This window comes from Chelonoidis abingdonii, chromosome 3 (assembly GCF_003597395.2).
Source record: "Chelonoidis abingdonii isolate Lonesome George chromosome 3, CheloAbing_2.0, whole genome shotgun sequence".
NCBI classification, from domain to species: Eukaryota; Metazoa; Chordata; order Testudines; family Testudinidae; genus Chelonoidis; species Chelonoidis abingdonii.
The window spans coordinates 144,639,636-144,656,633 of record NC_133771.1 but is presented as its reverse complement, the minus strand read 5'-3'; the positions used below and the strand labels follow the sequence as shown (position 1 = coordinate 144,656,633).

The 16,998-nt window shown below is 40.5% G+C and overlaps 1 protein-coding gene across 1 annotated transcript in view; it reads right to left on the bottom strand.

Annotated features, from left to right (window-relative positions):
- The window catches only part of WDR64 (WD repeat domain 64), a 137,467-nt gene that overhangs the window by 80,926 nt on the left and 39,543 nt on the right, over nt 1-16,998 (bottom strand). The window contains exons 9-10 of the mRNA XM_032771094.1: nt 13,475-13,554; nt 6,157-6,296 (exon numbers count right to left, since the gene is read on the bottom strand). Coding sequence (XP_032626985.1) covers nt 6,157-6,296; nt 13,475-13,554 — 220 coding nt within the window. The remainder of the gene's footprint in view (nt 1-6,156; nt 6,297-13,474; nt 13,555-16,998) is intronic.

The following is a 16,998-nucleotide window of genomic DNA, read 5'->3' as shown; positions in this document are numbered from 1 at the left end:
CGAAGTGGGTATTCACCCACGAAAGCTCATGCTCCAAAACGTCTGTTAGTCTATAAGGTGCCACAGGATTCTTTGCTGCTTTTACAGATCCAGACTAACACGGCTACCCCTCTGATACTTGATACATTGTGAGTGAAATACAAATTAGAAAATCTTCATAAGCAAAATGTATTAGAATACATTTACATTGTCACACCCCTGCCCCCCCCACCCCGTGTGGCTAATTCTTATTTGTATTTACAGGCCAATGAACAAGAGCGACAGCTTGGCATTCAGTTGGACTGTCAAAGTAGACTAGCCACATCCTTACAATATTTGTAATTTTTGTATAGAACTAAATATATTGGGATTCTCCCTAATTGTGTCTCTCAAACTCCTACCCCACAAACCTCACATCTTTTCAAAATGTAACTGAAAATGAACTTAAAGTGAAATTTAACACCATTTTAATTATGCTACTGGATAAACTATCCCCAGAATGTGAGTCACCAATTAGCAGACAAAAAGCAATCATATTTAATATTATTTATCTCACTGTTACACACAAAAATCCCTCAGTTGATTTTTCTTAAGGTACAGAGATCATGGGATAATAAAATACGCAAGTGAATTAGTGATTGGAGGATGGCAAGGTTATACATATGACACAAATCCAAGAAAACAGTTTTTGGGAAAAGTCAGGAAGGAAAAAAAAAAGTCTCACATTATCAGGTACAATTTCAACACTAGAAAACAGCTTTTATTTCATCAGCAGGATGCAGCAACCTCCCAAATCTTCTATCAGAAATAATTTCCTACCAACAAGCCCTCAAGCTTTTGGCAGAACTGGATATGTAGCTTTAAAAAGGAAAAAAAATATACTTGCCTGCTGTTGATTTATTTTCATTCAATTTTTCTTAAGACAGATGTCCCCTAATAATTATATTTATTATAACTATCCCTAAGGTACCCAAATATTTCCCAAATGAGGATTACACTGACAATATTTGGAATCCAAGCACTCAACTTTCACTTAACAGCAGATTGTAACCACTCATCTTTAATACAGAATTACATTGCATAGAGACTACAGAACTAAAACCAGGACACTGGAGCATTGCATGCTGGGATTTGTAGATGGACTGCATCTCTGTACTGAACATGAATGGACACAGACCACTTTATACAAATTCAGGCTAGCTTTGATCCATCAGTCTCATTTCGGCCACCTATGTCATTCAATACAGTTGTTAATAACTTGGCATTCCTACCTTGAAAACATGTCTCCTTTTCAATATCATTTATTAGGTGGGAACTTTACCTATTGCGCAAGGCCTCGATCCTGCAAACTCACCCATGAGTAAAAGGGAAATAGTGATGAAAATGAATGCTTTCTCCTGATATTCCTCAAACTAAATTTAAGCCAAAACCCTGTTAAAGTCCATATTACAATGAACGTTTGATTATTGGGCATGCAGCACTGCAGCCTGAAAGTACAGCATTGGGTCCAAAAAAGGAAATATTTGTAAACAAGTCTTGAATTTCTCAACAGCATCATGTTTGAAGACTCTTCCTTCCCATGCAGCTTTAGATAGTAGTGAACTCAGTCTAACTCAACTTGTAGAGTGGGGAAAAATCAAATGTGTATGAAACTCCAGACAAAATTTGGCATTTGTCATCTGCAGAGGTGGCAGTCTGGTCATATTAACGCCAATGGCAAAATTCCCATCAACTTCAGAATTTCACTCAGGTGATTTAGAAATAAAATGCTATTAATCAAAAGGCAATGTATAAAATTGGGTGGGGGGAAGAGAAAGATTTATAACTGGAGGAGGCAGGTACTAATATCATTATAGAAGTGCTCAAAGACAATACCTTGTTGCACCAAAAACAAGAGACTGTGCAGTCTGCTCAGTGTGACCAGAGTCTAGGCAATTTTGGCACTAAGCATTCAGGATGGGGTTTCACAAAAAAAGAAAGCAACATAATCTAAAGGGAAGATAAACAGTACTGTATTTTTGAATAGTAGTATTTTTTCTCTCAGAAAAGACCTAGTGCCTCCTATGTGAATTGTGATCTCTCTCACCTTTCTTTATATTAGGGAGGAGTAAAGGTCAGGGTTGCCTCATACTTTCAGATTTCACTAGCTTCCCCCTTGTTAGATTTTCTGAATACTATCTGGAAAATTGTAATTGAGTGTTAGTCTATGCGAAGAGGCAGATGAACTTCATCTTCCCAGCTGTAATCTCTTCAGAAGGAGACTGATTCTCCTTTCTTTATTGAAAAAAGTCTTTAGAATGAGGGACTCAATTTATGAGGGATTCTAAGGTGCCTCTTGTGGCTCGCTTTTATTTGAGCATCTCATAAGTGGAGGTCTGCAGACAAGGTGTCATTTATTTTTAAAGGAAAAACATCCAGGGAAACAACCTGAGAAGAGAAAATTAATCACCTTAAAGAACAAACTTGTGCTTTTTAGAATATATGCAACTGTCTTGTTTCCAGCCAGTATCATTTGATGTCAGTGAAGGAAAGTAATGGGCTTTCTGAGTCTGATGCTAAGATTTAGTGTTAGCACAACTTAAGGTTTACAAAAGAGATGCTTGTTTGGCTCAGATGAAGATATAACATTGAATCAAAATCAGAAACAATAGGGTTCATCGTACTAAATCTCCAAGAATTATCCTGAAAAGGCCCAATCCGGCTCCCTTTAAAGTCAGTCAGTGAACTCCCATTGAGTACAATGAGAGCGGGAACAAACCTAACATTTTGATAGCTTTTCCTGTGAGAGTTCCAACTTGTATCACCAGCATGTAATGTTTGACATCAAAGAGAAGGTCTATTTTTCACTTAAATCGATACTTTGCTCCATTAATTCCTTTCAAGTAATTTTCTTTAGATCTTGGCATTACGAGGTCCACTTTTTGTGAAGGACTTCATACCCAGTGGAGACTCATGATGTATTCTTTATTTTCCTCTCATTACACTGAAAATTAACAAATCAATACATAGAGGCTAGAAATTAGAGTTGGTTGGGAATTTTCCATCAGAATTATTTTTTCTGAAAGAAAATGTAGTTTTCACAAACTCAAAAACCTTTCATGGGAGAACTTCAATTTTGCCAAAATGTTGATTTTCCATTGGAAAAACTGAAACAAAGATTTCAAGGGGGTTCAACCCAAACTGGAATATCTTGGTTTGTTGAATGGACCTGAAACCTTTAATTCTGAGTCAGCTCAACATTAAATTGCATTTCCCTATTGTGCCACATTGCCCCATGGGAATCATAGTTTGAGTCCCCATTCCCTCCTATGGACCGTGCTCCTGGAAATACTACAGCTCCCATGATGTAATATGAACTCTCCTCTGACTGAGCTGTGTGGTGGAAATCATGTAGATGTAGGCGCACCATAGGAGACATAGTTCAACCAGGGAGGCTGGCTCATAGGAGATAATGGGGGCCCCAGGCAACCTGAACTTCCAGGAGTCACTTGTACATTAGAACCTCAAAGATATGAGCCTTGGAGTGACAGAGTGACCTGTAAACCGGACACCAATCAGGCAAGCAGCAGAACACCCCACCCCCCACAAACAAAGCAAACCTGTATTGTGCCTGTATTACATCTTAAAGGTAGGCACATCTGGGCTGCCTGTTTAATGTTGACTCAAAACAAAGCATTCCAGGTCAATTCAACAAACCAAAATGAAAACATTTTGATTCAGAAGATCAAAATGTTTTGTGTTGATTGAAAATGGAGAAAAACTATTTTACATTTCCAAATTGAAGTTTTTCAGACTATTTTATTGTGTGAAAACGTTTAGTCTCAGCTTTTCACCTCAAAAGCAAAAGTTGAAATATCAGTTTCCCAGAGGATGGAATTTCTGAATTTCACTCAGCTCTACTATGAATATTTTAGGCTGCCAACCCAGCAAGGCATAATCCAAAGGTCTGAGGACAGGACTGGGAGCTAGGAATTCCTGAGTGCTAATTCTACTTCTAACACTGCTTCTGCTCTATAGCCTTGGACAAATCTGATTGCCTCTGCCTCCAATTCACCAAGTGTAAAATGGAAAGAATATTTGTTTCTAAATCTCACATGTGTGTGGTTTGTAATGTTGTCTAGTGACCTGGGTTTGCAAAGATACAAGCATGTGCTTAATTTCATGGTGTGAGCAGTCCTGCTGACTTCAGTGGGACTACCAAGCATGAGTAGAACATAACAGCCATACTGGGTCAGACCAAAGGTCCATCTAGCCCAGTATCCTGTCTTCTGACAGTGCCAATAGCAGGTGCTTCACAGGAGGAATGAACAGAACAGGTAATCAAGTGATCTCATATCACCCGTTCCCAGCCTCTGGCAAACAGAGACCAAGGACATTTCAGAGTATGGTTTTGCATCCCTGCCCATCCTGTCTAATAGCCATTGATGAACCTATCCTCCATGAACGCATCTAGTTCTTTTTTTGAACCCTGTTACAGTCTTGGCTTTCATAACATCCTCTGGCAAAGAGTTCCACAGGTTGACTGTGCGTTGTGTGAAGTATACTCACTCATAAGCCAGTTAGTTTATAAACCGACCACCTCCCCGCCCCTAAGATGGATAAGTAAAAATGGCAAATTTTTTATGACCCATTCATAAACTGACAATATAATTCAGGAGTTGGCAAACTTTGGTTCTCAGGCCAAAGAAGGTTTGTTTACCTCAAGCATCTGCAGGCATGGAGGTAAATCTAAGTAAACAAAGAGTCCCAGCCTGCCAGTGGCTTGCCCTGACAGGCTGGGACAGTAACTGGTGCGGAAATTTTTTTTGGGGGGGGGGGGAAGCTGGGGGTCAGAGGAGTAGCCCGTGACCACCCCTCCATTGACCCCACCCCTAACCTGGGACCTCCCCACGTGACCTCTCCCTGTATAACTCCTTCCTTCCCCACCCCTAGCCTGGGACCCCCACACTCTCCCCATCCCTTCCCACCTTAGCTGGGACAGGCCAGGGGAGGATGTCTCTGGCCTGGCCAGAGCTGCTCCAGTGGTCTCGGTGATGCCGCAGCGGGCCAGCCCCAGAGCTGCAGCTGCTTCTGACACTGAGGGGAGAACAGTGTTGCCAGAAGAGGAAAAACTCTGGCCCCACCTCTTCCTTTCTGGCTCTGCTGCCTCTCCTTGTCCCTTCTGTTGGAGAGAAGTGGGACACAGTCCCCCACCCCACCATCTCTATACTCATTCAGAAGCCAACCCCCTACTCTGATGCTTCCCTTTTTTACTAAAAAAAATTCAGCTTACTCCCTTTTGTTTGTTTTAAGACTGCTGACTATTCATTTCATTTGATGACCCCTAGTTCTTGTATTATGAGAAGGTGTAAATAGGACTTCCTTATTTACTTCTCCATACCAGTCCTGATTTTATAGACCTATATCATATTCCCCCCCTTAGTCATCTCTTTCCTAAGCTGAAAAGACCCAACCTTTTAAACCTCTCCCCACATGGGGGTTGTTCCATACCCCTAATTATTTTTGTTGCCTTCTCTGTATCTTTTCCAATTCCAATATATCTTTTTTGAGATGGGGTGACCAGATCTGCATGCATTTATTCTTTTTGTTTCCTATCTTTTAGCCAGTTACTGATCCATGAGAAGACCTTCTCTTTTATCCCATGACTCCTTCCTTTGCTTAAGAGCCTTTGGTGAAGGACCTTGTCAAAGGCTTTTTGAAAATCTAAATACACTATATCCACTGGATCCACCTTGTCCACATTTTTGACGACTCCTCTCAAATAATTCTAATAGATTCATGAGGCATGATTTCTCTTTATAAAAACCTGGTTGATTCTTCCCATCATGTTCATCTATGTCTGATACTTCTTAAAGAACAGAATTAAGTTAATTAAGCATGTTAAATTCTCAGGAATATTTCCCAGAGTCCCACAGGAGGAACTGGGACTCCTGCAGCCTTGTAAATAGTATAAAATAATTTGAATATTTTTTTAAAAAGCAAACACTTATTTCATTGCAGGAAAATCCTTTATGAACCATGTATAAGAGTTTAGTATATTGTGTACAGTGTGAAATACTCTAATAAAAATGTGATAATTAAAACCTAATACCATCAGCAGAGGTAACACAAAGTGTAACTAACTATACAAATAAACCACAACAGTGTTTCTCATGAAGTTAAGGGACAGTACTTTACCTTCGCAGTGGAAAGGCTAATAATGTGCTGATCTTTTTCATTTGTGACAATCTCCATGACACTAAATAAGTGGCCCAACAACTTGCCCACTGGCTTGGTGTTTATATTGGGATGCCATAAACGGAGAACTTTATCATCACCTGTGAACAGAAATATCCATGACCCATTCTGCGTCTCTAACATGCAGACTATCGCAAAATAGATTCTAGACAGCCTAGTTTAAATAAAATGGCTGCCAGCACTGCAGACACAAATCCTGATTAAATCTTTGAGCATCAAGACCTTGGTATTAAAAATACAGTTACCTCTAGACACCTTCACACTGCTTAAAGCATACGTAACTCACTCTTTAAGGCCTTTTAATGTTGCCAAAGTGGTGTAAAGGTGTAAATGAAAATCAAGCCTTTTGTACCCATCTGTGCAAATGTGATGTTTGCACACAATTTAGGAAGCCACTTTTGAAATTTGGTCCTTTTATTATATAGTAGTTTTTTTGCTGCTAATTATTTCAAACATTTTCAGCAAAACCCAAAGCAACACCAGCACACCTGGATTTTGGCTCTGATACAAACCCCAATACTTAAACCAACTACATTGAAAAGTTTGCTATTTTTCACAAGCCTTTAAAGAGAACCTGGGCCCAGTTTCAAACAGACATTAACATTTATGGTGTGGCATCAAAATCATGCCAGATTTATGGCTTTATTAACAGTTAAATACTGAGAAGCCTTTAGCACTATATAAAAATTAACTTAGTCCCTCCTGAATAGCTTAAGACACAAAACCAGTTACAATTTGATAGTTATCCCTAAGTTTTACTTTGAGTCTCTCCAAACTTGAAGCAGAACTCAGAGTAAGAACACATGGATCAAAACTGGAGGACATTCACACAACCCTCAGAACCAAGTCAGCCAACGTTCACACAGCTTTATTTGTTATTTACTTTGAGAGGAAGTATAATCTTAAAGATTTTTAGGAAGAGACTGCACAGATGCATTGTCTCTAGACCTGGGCCATTCAGAATATAAGCTAGTGCCTCTCCCAACCTGCTATACAAACACGCTGTTTTGAACAACAACCCAAACTCACCCTCTGCCTGGATTTAGTTCTATTAACAAAGAAAAAAAAAAGACATAAGTCAGCTCATATTGTCTCAGGGTTCTTCCCTGAGGACCACTTCACTATCTCCTCAGAGAGCCACTCCATTCCTCTTTTATACATAGGCAGGGCAATAAGTCATCTGCCTCAGTGAGTCAACAGAATGCATGTAAACCTTTCACAGCTGGACCAACACTTAACCAGGTGGCAAGCACTGTCAGCCTATAAAAATATAGTAACTAGTCTATTGGAGTATTCCAGTGCATTCATTTTGGCACTGTTTGAAATAATTCACCAAATTGCTAAATTATACAAAGCAATCTGGATGAGAAGAAACACAGTTTTAAAGTTAAGATGGTTTAAAGTTTTGGGGGAAATATATATGTCTCCTAGCAGATGGAACCCAATAAAATGCAAATCACAGAAGACAGATATTCTGGCCCATAAGAAATCAAAAGGGAAAAAAAATCCATCATGTGGTAATGAATCAGCTGTGTTTCAACTGTGGCTTTTCAGAGCTTAAATTAGGTGAGTATGGGTTTGTTACATCATGCTGGTCCTTTCTCCAGTCCTTTCACTGCCTTTTAGATAAAGCAGGGACTAGTAGAGAGGAGACCAGGGATCAGTTCTTGACTTGTTAGTGCATAATTTTGGGTAAGGAAAGCAAGGCCAAGGAAGGGCACCTGTTAAAATGAAGAAGATAATGTAACTTTGTAACTGATTTTCAGAGAAAAGGCACTGTGCATGTGGAAAGCAGTATTTATCATCACATTCATAGGTCCAGTTAGGAGACACATGAAGGGATAAGTCTGCTCATTTTTCTGGTTCATCAGGGAACCGTCAGATCTTAGCTGTCAGTATTACTTACCACTGGTATATAATGCAATGATGCGATCACACAAATGACTGTAATTGCTCCTTTCCCTTTAAGTCACCACATAACTCTGCTCCACAATCTAGGATTTCATTTTTGAGAAGTTAAGTCTTTCGTCTTTAGGCACAAAATGTGAACCAAGAGTAAGCCAATGCAGGGATGTCTGACTCAGAGTGCAAATAGCCTGAAAGAAAAGCTGTCAGAGCAGAAGGAACTGACCCCATTAATCTCAATGGGATAGCTCTGAAGCCCAAAGACAACCATTCACAAGTCCATGTTAGCTATTTCGCTACCAGTTGTGTTATCAGAAACATCAAACTATTGGGTTTATCCATTATTGTTGATGCAGTGACATTAATACAGGGTCCAGTGGGGCAGCTAGTTGTTTTCAAGGGTTGCTGGGGAGGAAGTCAATCCTCACCACTGAATTTAAACTGGTCTCTTCACCCCCACCCCACCCTGCCCAATGGGAAGGGAAAGAGGAGATGTCACTGCTCCCTGGTATCAATGTCACCCTCTTCATGTTTTTTAATATCTGCATCTATTCCCCACACGTCTGCCAAAAAATCCAGATTCCCTTCTGGGGTGACATCTCTGATGTAGCGATGTGACTGCAATACCAACATTTGTAGTATATTGGGAATTTCAGAACACTGTAAAATAAATAGATCTGAATATCAGAACACCACAAATTACTTGTATTATGGTAGTGCCTAGAAGCCCCAACCTAGACTAGGGTCCCATCATATTAGGTTTTGGCCACTCACACGTAAGTTCCTACCCCAAAGTGCTCACAATCTAAATAGACAAGGCAGACAATGGGTTGGAGAACTAAATATGCTGCCCACTTTACAGATGGGAAACAGAGGCAGAGAGAGACTAAAGGTCAAATTAAAGTGCTCAGCATCTGCAGCTGGTGCCACATTTTAAAGAAAACTCATCTCCCATTATGGACATGTAGTGCCCAGAAGTGCTCGTTGTTCTCAGTAGGAATTAGCGAACAACTAACAACATTTGAGGAGTCTTTCAAAAGCACAAATGGCTGTTAGGTGTCCCTCTCCCACTGATGGCCAATGGAAGTTAGGCAAATAGTTGCCATTTGTGCCTTTAGAATGCTCCCTTTTTGCCAAGCTTCATCAGAGAAATTATCCAAGACACCTTTTCAGTTAATGTAATAGTTCTTTTGAAAAATACATCCCTTGTTAGACTCCAGGTCATACAGACAGTCAGTAGCAGAGATAGGATTTGAACCCACTGTTCCCAAGTACTGAACCAGTACCTACCTAGAAGACCAGCCTTCCCTAGAGAGTCAACTGCTTGTATCTGAGTTCCTTAAAACTTCCATTTTTGAGTCTAATGAGTTCTGCACCTGAAGTCCCAGCTGGCTGTAGCACCAGGGACTTTGTTGTAGGTTTCGGTCCATCTTGCCATAGAGTAACAAGAGGTCTTGTTTATAATGTGTTCAGGGGCAGAGCACTGAGCCTGCAGATTGCAGGAGGAGTTCAGGAGGGAGGGACTCTAGCTGATAGCAGCCTTCATTGAGTGGGACAGTAGATCAGGTGTCACAGAAGGAGCAAAAAGCACCCCAATTGTGTCTACCTTAGGAGTTCAATAATGAAAAAAATAATGCTTTAAGTGACAGTGGATGGGGGACAGCAGACTGTCTCTGAGCAGAAAGAGTGTCCCTCCCATTACATTTCTGAAGATGAACAGGAATGGGGCTTTCTAACACCTGTGCTCTTTATGCTCTGACAGTGGCAGCAGATGAAGGGCAGGGAGAAAGAAGTGCTGTGTGTATCCAGGGCCCCTAACACAGAGAGTTGCATGAGGCTAAAATCATTAATGTCTGTTATGTACTCCAGTATTACCATGAAGAGCAGGTGCCACAGAACAGCCTATCAGTAAAATCCATTCAATTTTGTTGTATTTTGCTTAAGTGCAAGGGGTTTTGTTTATTGCTATTTTCAGCTCGTCAATTAGTTTTAGTTCTTTTTTCTTGCTTATGTTAAATAATAAGATTGATTTTTTTAAATTGATTTTTAGGTTGTTCTCTCCCCTTTTTGTGACTTACTGCTCTACTGATCCCTGGCACCGAAGAGATATTTCCTAACCCTGCTGCTACAGCAGAGTTATAGAAGCTCATCAGGACACTGGGAAGAACAATTAGGTCTCTCAAAGGTCCAGTTATGCTTCTAGGATCAAATACCCTGACATGAAATGCAGGGGGATTAAGCTCATTCATAAGAAAACATGAGCAGGGAGGGGCTGGATCAGATAGCCAAACACTAGCTTGGCTATACCTTGACTCCAGGGAACTAATGGTTTGTATCCCAGTAGGTTCAGTTCAACTCTTCACACTTCTAAGATAAATTAAATAAAGGAGAGTGTGGCTTTCATTGATGAGCCCTTAAAAACAGCTGTCTGCTCCAGGTGGATGTTCAAGATCCCCGAATACTTTTAAACTATGTCTAGACTGGAAATTGAACGACAAAACTTTTGTCTTTCAGAAGTGTTAACCACCGCTCCTCTCAATAGACAAAAGCTTTGCTGCGACAAATGCCAGAGTGAACAGTGCATTGTTGGCAAGAGTGCTCTCTTGCCGATAATGCAAACACCACTCATTGGGGGTGGAAGTTTTTTGGCAGCTGGAGAGCGACAAACAGCGGCTACACGACGCGACTTTTAGTGGCAACATGCCCATGTTGCTAAAAGTGGTGTGGTGTAGACGTAGCCTTAGTTTGGCCCAGTATCCTTGGCCAAAATGTCTCCCTCCCCTACACTGTTGTTCAGTTTGCATTGCATTGTTTATCCTTCTGCTGCTACTCTTCTCTCAAAAGGTGTCTGCCTTAAGTGAATTAAAATGTCTGTACAATGCTTTGAAATTGCATTGCTGCAGTTGTGCCAATGTAATGCTTCTAGTGTAGACTAGCCATAAGATACAATGCCAGTCATACTGTATGGCAATCCTAGCACATGTTATGCCTATTGTGCTCACTGTAGCGTCCTAAAGAGCTGTGAATTCTAAGGTTAAACTTTTTAAGTGGTAGGTGTGTCCCACTAGCGCGAGGCACATACCTGTATCCTGATACACTTATTTGAAGAAGGATCCCTCAAAGGCTGAAGGGTTAGACATTTAACTCAATGTATAAGTTAGGTACAGTATTTTAATACTGCTTTATTCAAGATTTGGATGTCAAAGAGCTAGCTGGGGAAGGAAGTTGCTACGGTACTATGTTCATCTGGAAGCCAATCTGTTTAGATCCAAGGGCATATAGCACTGGAGAGTTACCCAAACTAAATTTAAAAAACAGAAGTTTTATATTTCTCTAAAGCCATGATTCTAGAGTCTTTGGGGGACACAGAAAAAGAATAATCCTTTTGTTGTGCCTTCCATGTTTTCTGTACCTTTTTGTACAAAAATAAGCTCTTCTATCTAGGCAATGAAGATGCAAAATCAAAATGATAAAATATTTGTATTATTTAACTGTATCATGATCATTGGAAGGGGAGGGAGGGTGCCAGTGTTCCTGAGAGGGACAGTTATTGATAGGACACTAATAGGAATAGGGAAGTTAGCCTGAAGCAATTATGCCACATGGCCAGAGCAGTTTGCAGAGTTTAATAAGGTTCCACTTGTTCAACTTAGATTCCCATTCCCCTTCACTCTTTGTGAATGAAACAGTAACTATTTAATCAGCCAACTGTGGCTAATGTTTCAACACAGAGTCTTCATTAGAGCCTAAAAAGTGTCCCTTCCTTTGAGGAGGAAGAGCCTCATTGATACCAAAGTTTCAGAACTTGGACAAAAGCCAACCATCGTGCAATCTGTAACATCAGATGATATCCATTATTCATCTCATATAAATAAAGCAATTACCAGTTTAAAATGATCAGTTATAACTCACAATATTGTAACAAAAATCCAATTAAACCATAACAATTGAATGACACATCATTAAATACAATTTCTGATCAACTATCAGCATAATTAATCAAATAGTATCTGCAAATGTGAAAAGTATGTAGGCTCTGATCCTGCAAGCACCTAGGTCTTGTCTACACTAGGACACTGTACTGCTTTAACAATACCAATACAGTTAAAGGGATACAGTCCCCTCTAGTGTGGATCCAGTTATATTGGTAGAAAGAGCTATTCACCTATGAGAAGGGAAATAACTATACTGGTTTAAGTCACCTTTGTACCTGTCTAACTGTGTCCACACTAGGACTTTCACCAATACAAGTATTTTGATAATTAACAAAAAAAGTCACACTGCTAACCAAAATGGTTATACCAGTACAACTCTTGAAGTGTAGACCAGACCTTAGGCCCTGTCCACATGAAAGGAAGGATGTTTCCCCCCCACCCACTGAAGTTATCTTAACACAGTTGCAAATGCCCTTTAACACTAACATAAGCTTGAGTATTAACGCTAGAAAACAACCAGCTAATGTGATTGTAAAGGTGTCAAACTGTGTCTACACAGGTGTTGCAGAGGTGTTTCCAATTGTTTAACTAACTTGATTAAGATAAACTGATTGAAAAAAACACCTTTTTCATCATATAGGCACACCTTGTGGAGATTAACCTTAAAACTGAGAAAGCCAGATAGGAGAGAGATAGGGAGCCACAGTGGGATGAAACAGATGAGGTCTGGAGGGAGGAGTGGCAGACAGAGCACAGTGGGAGAAGTAGTTCTAGGCAGTGAAACAGCATTGTAAAATATGATTGCGTACTGGGGAAGAAATGGACTGGACAGTGCATCAGTCCTGCAGCTTTCTTTAAGGAACATGGAGATTAGTAAGAAATGGGTGGAGTCACATCACTGATTGATGCCAATGGTTTTTGGGTCGGAAAGGGTGGTAACAGGGAACTGTTCAAAACAGGTCATGGAGCATTTCTCAGGTCAGCAGGAGAGGAGTCACTGTGGAAGGGTGAAGATGCAATCCTGAGGTCATAACTCATAAGGGACTGTGGGTGGGAGAAGGTAAGGAAATAGCGTTGCAGTTAGGAGAGGTGGCGGGGTCATTTTATGTATTCCCAAACCTGGTCTCTCCTCTTTTATTAAAGACATAGGAAGCAATGTGTGAATCAAATCCAGACTGAGCACTCACCACTTTGCTAATCAGGGACGATGGCCACATTGCACTAGGCACTGTACACACATATAGCAAAGTCCTTGTCTGCAGGAGTTTACAATTTAAGTACTTATTATAATTACCAACCTTTTAAATTATGATTATTGGAGTTTATTTAGTGAAAAAATACAACCTATGAATCTATTTGGCAGAAAGCACTAACAAACATTACTAGGTCTTCATATATAATATAAACATTTTACTTACCCCCAGTAACAATGATATTTGCTTTTCCACAGTATGTGAAGGCATTAACTCCTCTTGGGACAGAAAACTCCCTGACAGGTCTGTAATGATTAACAAGTCTTTTGATCAGGTGGGAAATTTTGGTCAAAGTAGAATCTATAGCAATTCCAATCTGTTTTTCTGAAGACTTCATAATGTGTGGGGGTTGGCAAGGGCTATTTTATCCAGACACACAAGTTGAACTGATGGCACAAAAATCAGTATGGACTGGAAGGAGAGACTGTCTGTGCTGGACACTCTTGGCCAAAACAGACAGATAGTATTCTACCATGTTTAACTGGTTATTTTCACAATACTAAAGTATTTCTATATATAACATAGACAGTACCTTATTAAAAGGAAATTGATTCATACAGTTGTTTAAATTCAGTAACTAGCATTAGCAATAAAACTGGACCAGGTTAGCTTCTCAGTTTAAGTAGCATGGTTTCTTATCTTGAATAGCTGAAGCAATATAAGCCTATAGCAAAGGTACCCCATTCCCCTGCAATAGCACCCTAAATTGCAGCCATGGTCAAACTAATTTTTTATATACTTGTAAAACCATTGGAGGCTATAGGTCCCAGGAAACAATGCCTCATCTTGATCCAAGAATATTCCAGTCAAATTCAAGATGGAGTACTGAATTCTACAACTAGTGGGTCTTTCTATATTAGAAACTAGGATGGCAGTGACAACCTCAAATTTACACAAATCAAGTACAGCCTCTCTTGTGCTGCTTTGATACAATTGGTTTTTGGGCTATGTCGCTTGTATTACACGCTCAGTAATAACATGCAAAGATTCCAAAACTAAACTAGCTCTTTATTAAGAGAACTTTTTAGAGGTAATGCTACTTTAGTTAGCATTCCAGCCATGTACACACAGACTGACTTCATTGTGTCTCCTCCAAACTCCTCCCTCCAATTTCCATGCAGATTGCTACAGTCTGAATGTTTTCTTACAAACTTGAATCCAACAAATACCTATTTAAGGTGTGGAAATGCATAACAGGAAATACTTGTTATTGCCAGTATACCCAGAGTGTACATAGGTCAATGTGTAGTGCCCTACCAAATTCATGGCTATGAAAAACGCATCATGGACCATGAAGTTTAGTCTTCCCTTCTTTCCCCCCATGAAATCTGGTCTTTTGTGTGGTTTTCCCCTATACTATCCAGATTTCATGGGGGAGACCAGTCTTTCTCAAATTGGACTCAAAAGGGAGTTGCTGGGGGTCACAAGGTTATTTTAGAGAGGTCATGGTATTCTGCACTGCCTTCAGATGTAGGCGGGTGAAGCTCTGATGGCAGTGCCCCCCATCAGCAGCACAGAAGTGAGGCTGCTTACTTTTGGGCAGCCAGAGAGTTGGCCAGCTCTGCAGGCAGCAGCACAGAAGTAAGTGTGACAATATCATACCAGAGAATCCTGTGGCACATTATAGACTAACAGACGTTTTGGAGAGTGAGCTTTCATGGGTGAATACCCACTTTGTCCTGCATCTGACGAAGTGGGTATTCACCCACGAAAGCTCACGCTCCAAAACGTCTGTTAGTCTATAAGGTGCCACAGGATTCTCTGCTGCTTTTACAGATCCAGACTAACACGGCTACCCCTCTGATACTTAATATCATACCACAACTTCTGCGCTGCTGCTGGCAGTGGTTCTGCCTTCAGAGTGGGGATCTTGGCCAGCATCCACCGCTTTCCAGCTGCCCAGCTCTGAAGGCAGCTCTGCCGCCAGCAGCAGTACAGAAATAAGGGTAGCAGTACTGCAACCTCCCCTATGATAAGCTTGTGACCCCTCTGCCCCACAATCTCTTTTTGAGTCAGGACCCCTACAATTACAACACCATGAAGTTTCAGATTTAAATAGCTGAAATAATGAAATTTATGATTTTTAAAATCCTATGGCCATGAAATTGACCAAAATGGACCGTGAATTTGGTAGGGCCATATCGATGTGTGTGAATGTCTATTTTTTCTTTGTATTCTGGCTAACAGACTTTTCCATTCATTTTGGAGTGGCTCAGAATAACCATGGACCATGAAAACATTAACTTGAGCCAGGGGTAAATTTTAAAAAGACATGTTTAAAGATTCTAACCCTTTAAGATAACTTTTGAATTCAAAAGAAATAGTTTGTACTTTCTGGGCAGGAATAGATAAGAGGGTGACTATAAAATTAATTTTGTTATGCAACCCAGACAGAAAATGTATAATGCAGGAAGCAGCGTGGGCCAAGGGATGTGCTGGCTGCCACCTCCTGCCACCCCCATTTGCCTGGGACGGCGAACCGCGGCCAATGTGAGCCATGATCAGCCGAACCCTGTGGACACGGCAGGTAAACAAACTGGCCCGTCTCGCCAGGGTGCTTACCCTGGTGAGCCACGTGCCAAAGGCTGCCGACCCCTGCCTTAATACCAGCTGTTGTAAATTATCAGTTTGCTTAGACATCAACAGTAAGACCCCCTGATGTTGGACAATGGCTACTTACCTTACTCCCTCCTAACAAGGAGTCCTGGACTCCAAGAAGACATAGAGAGAAGGGAGGCTTTTATACCCAGAAGGGAAGTGTGAGTTTTGAACTTAAAACCTTGGGCCCTTCTGGGTAATATAGTTTAGTAAGTGGGTATCCATTTTGTTTTAGGCACTGCTTTTGTGATTGTCTAAAGTAAAGAATGTAGAGAATTTTTGTATTAAAAGATAGGTTCTGTGTGCAGCACAAGAGGTTTTGGGAGATATATTTTGTGTGACTGGTTGGTTTTTGGTAATAGAAAGGAAGAATTTAATTCTTTGGGTGAGGCAACTTCCTATAAAAATGGTTACGCCAAACAAGCGAGTCTTTTTTCAATACAGTTTAGGTAGTGTCACTGATAACACAGGAGCAGAGAAGAGTCTGGGTGTAGTAGTAAGCTCTAAACCCCTAATGCTGCAGTAAGCTCTGAGCAGTCAGATCCCATGTGAGTGTGTGGTACTCACTACAGGATTGAAAGAATCTGAATGCTTGGTTATGAAGTAAAATAGAAAACAACTCATTATGTGAGCTTCAAGTGGTTTATTTTAGGATTTTGCCATTTATTTCTTTTTTAATTCTTAAAATGGAGAGTTCTTTTTATATAATCCTTACTTGATTCTTCAACGAGTGATTCCAACCTTCTCCTACAGGAATGAGGATGGCCTGCAACAGGAAGGCTGGTGACATTCACTCCAGATATAAGTCCAGACCTATCCCACATCCTCGCAACCAGGCACCCTCTCTGATTCCTGCCACACATTCCCCTTCTTAGCCTCTTTGTAAAGAAAGAATGGGAATTCCTTTCCAGGCATTAGCCACCTAGGAACTGCACAGTTCCGTAACGATTGTGATAACTAAAACTACACTGATCACCAAGCTTTCTTCCCGAACCAAACAGTGGTTCCATAGTTAATTGGGATAGTCATTTTGTTTGCATCATGTAATTAAACGTTTGAGCCACAATTACTTATACAGAATGGTCATTTAA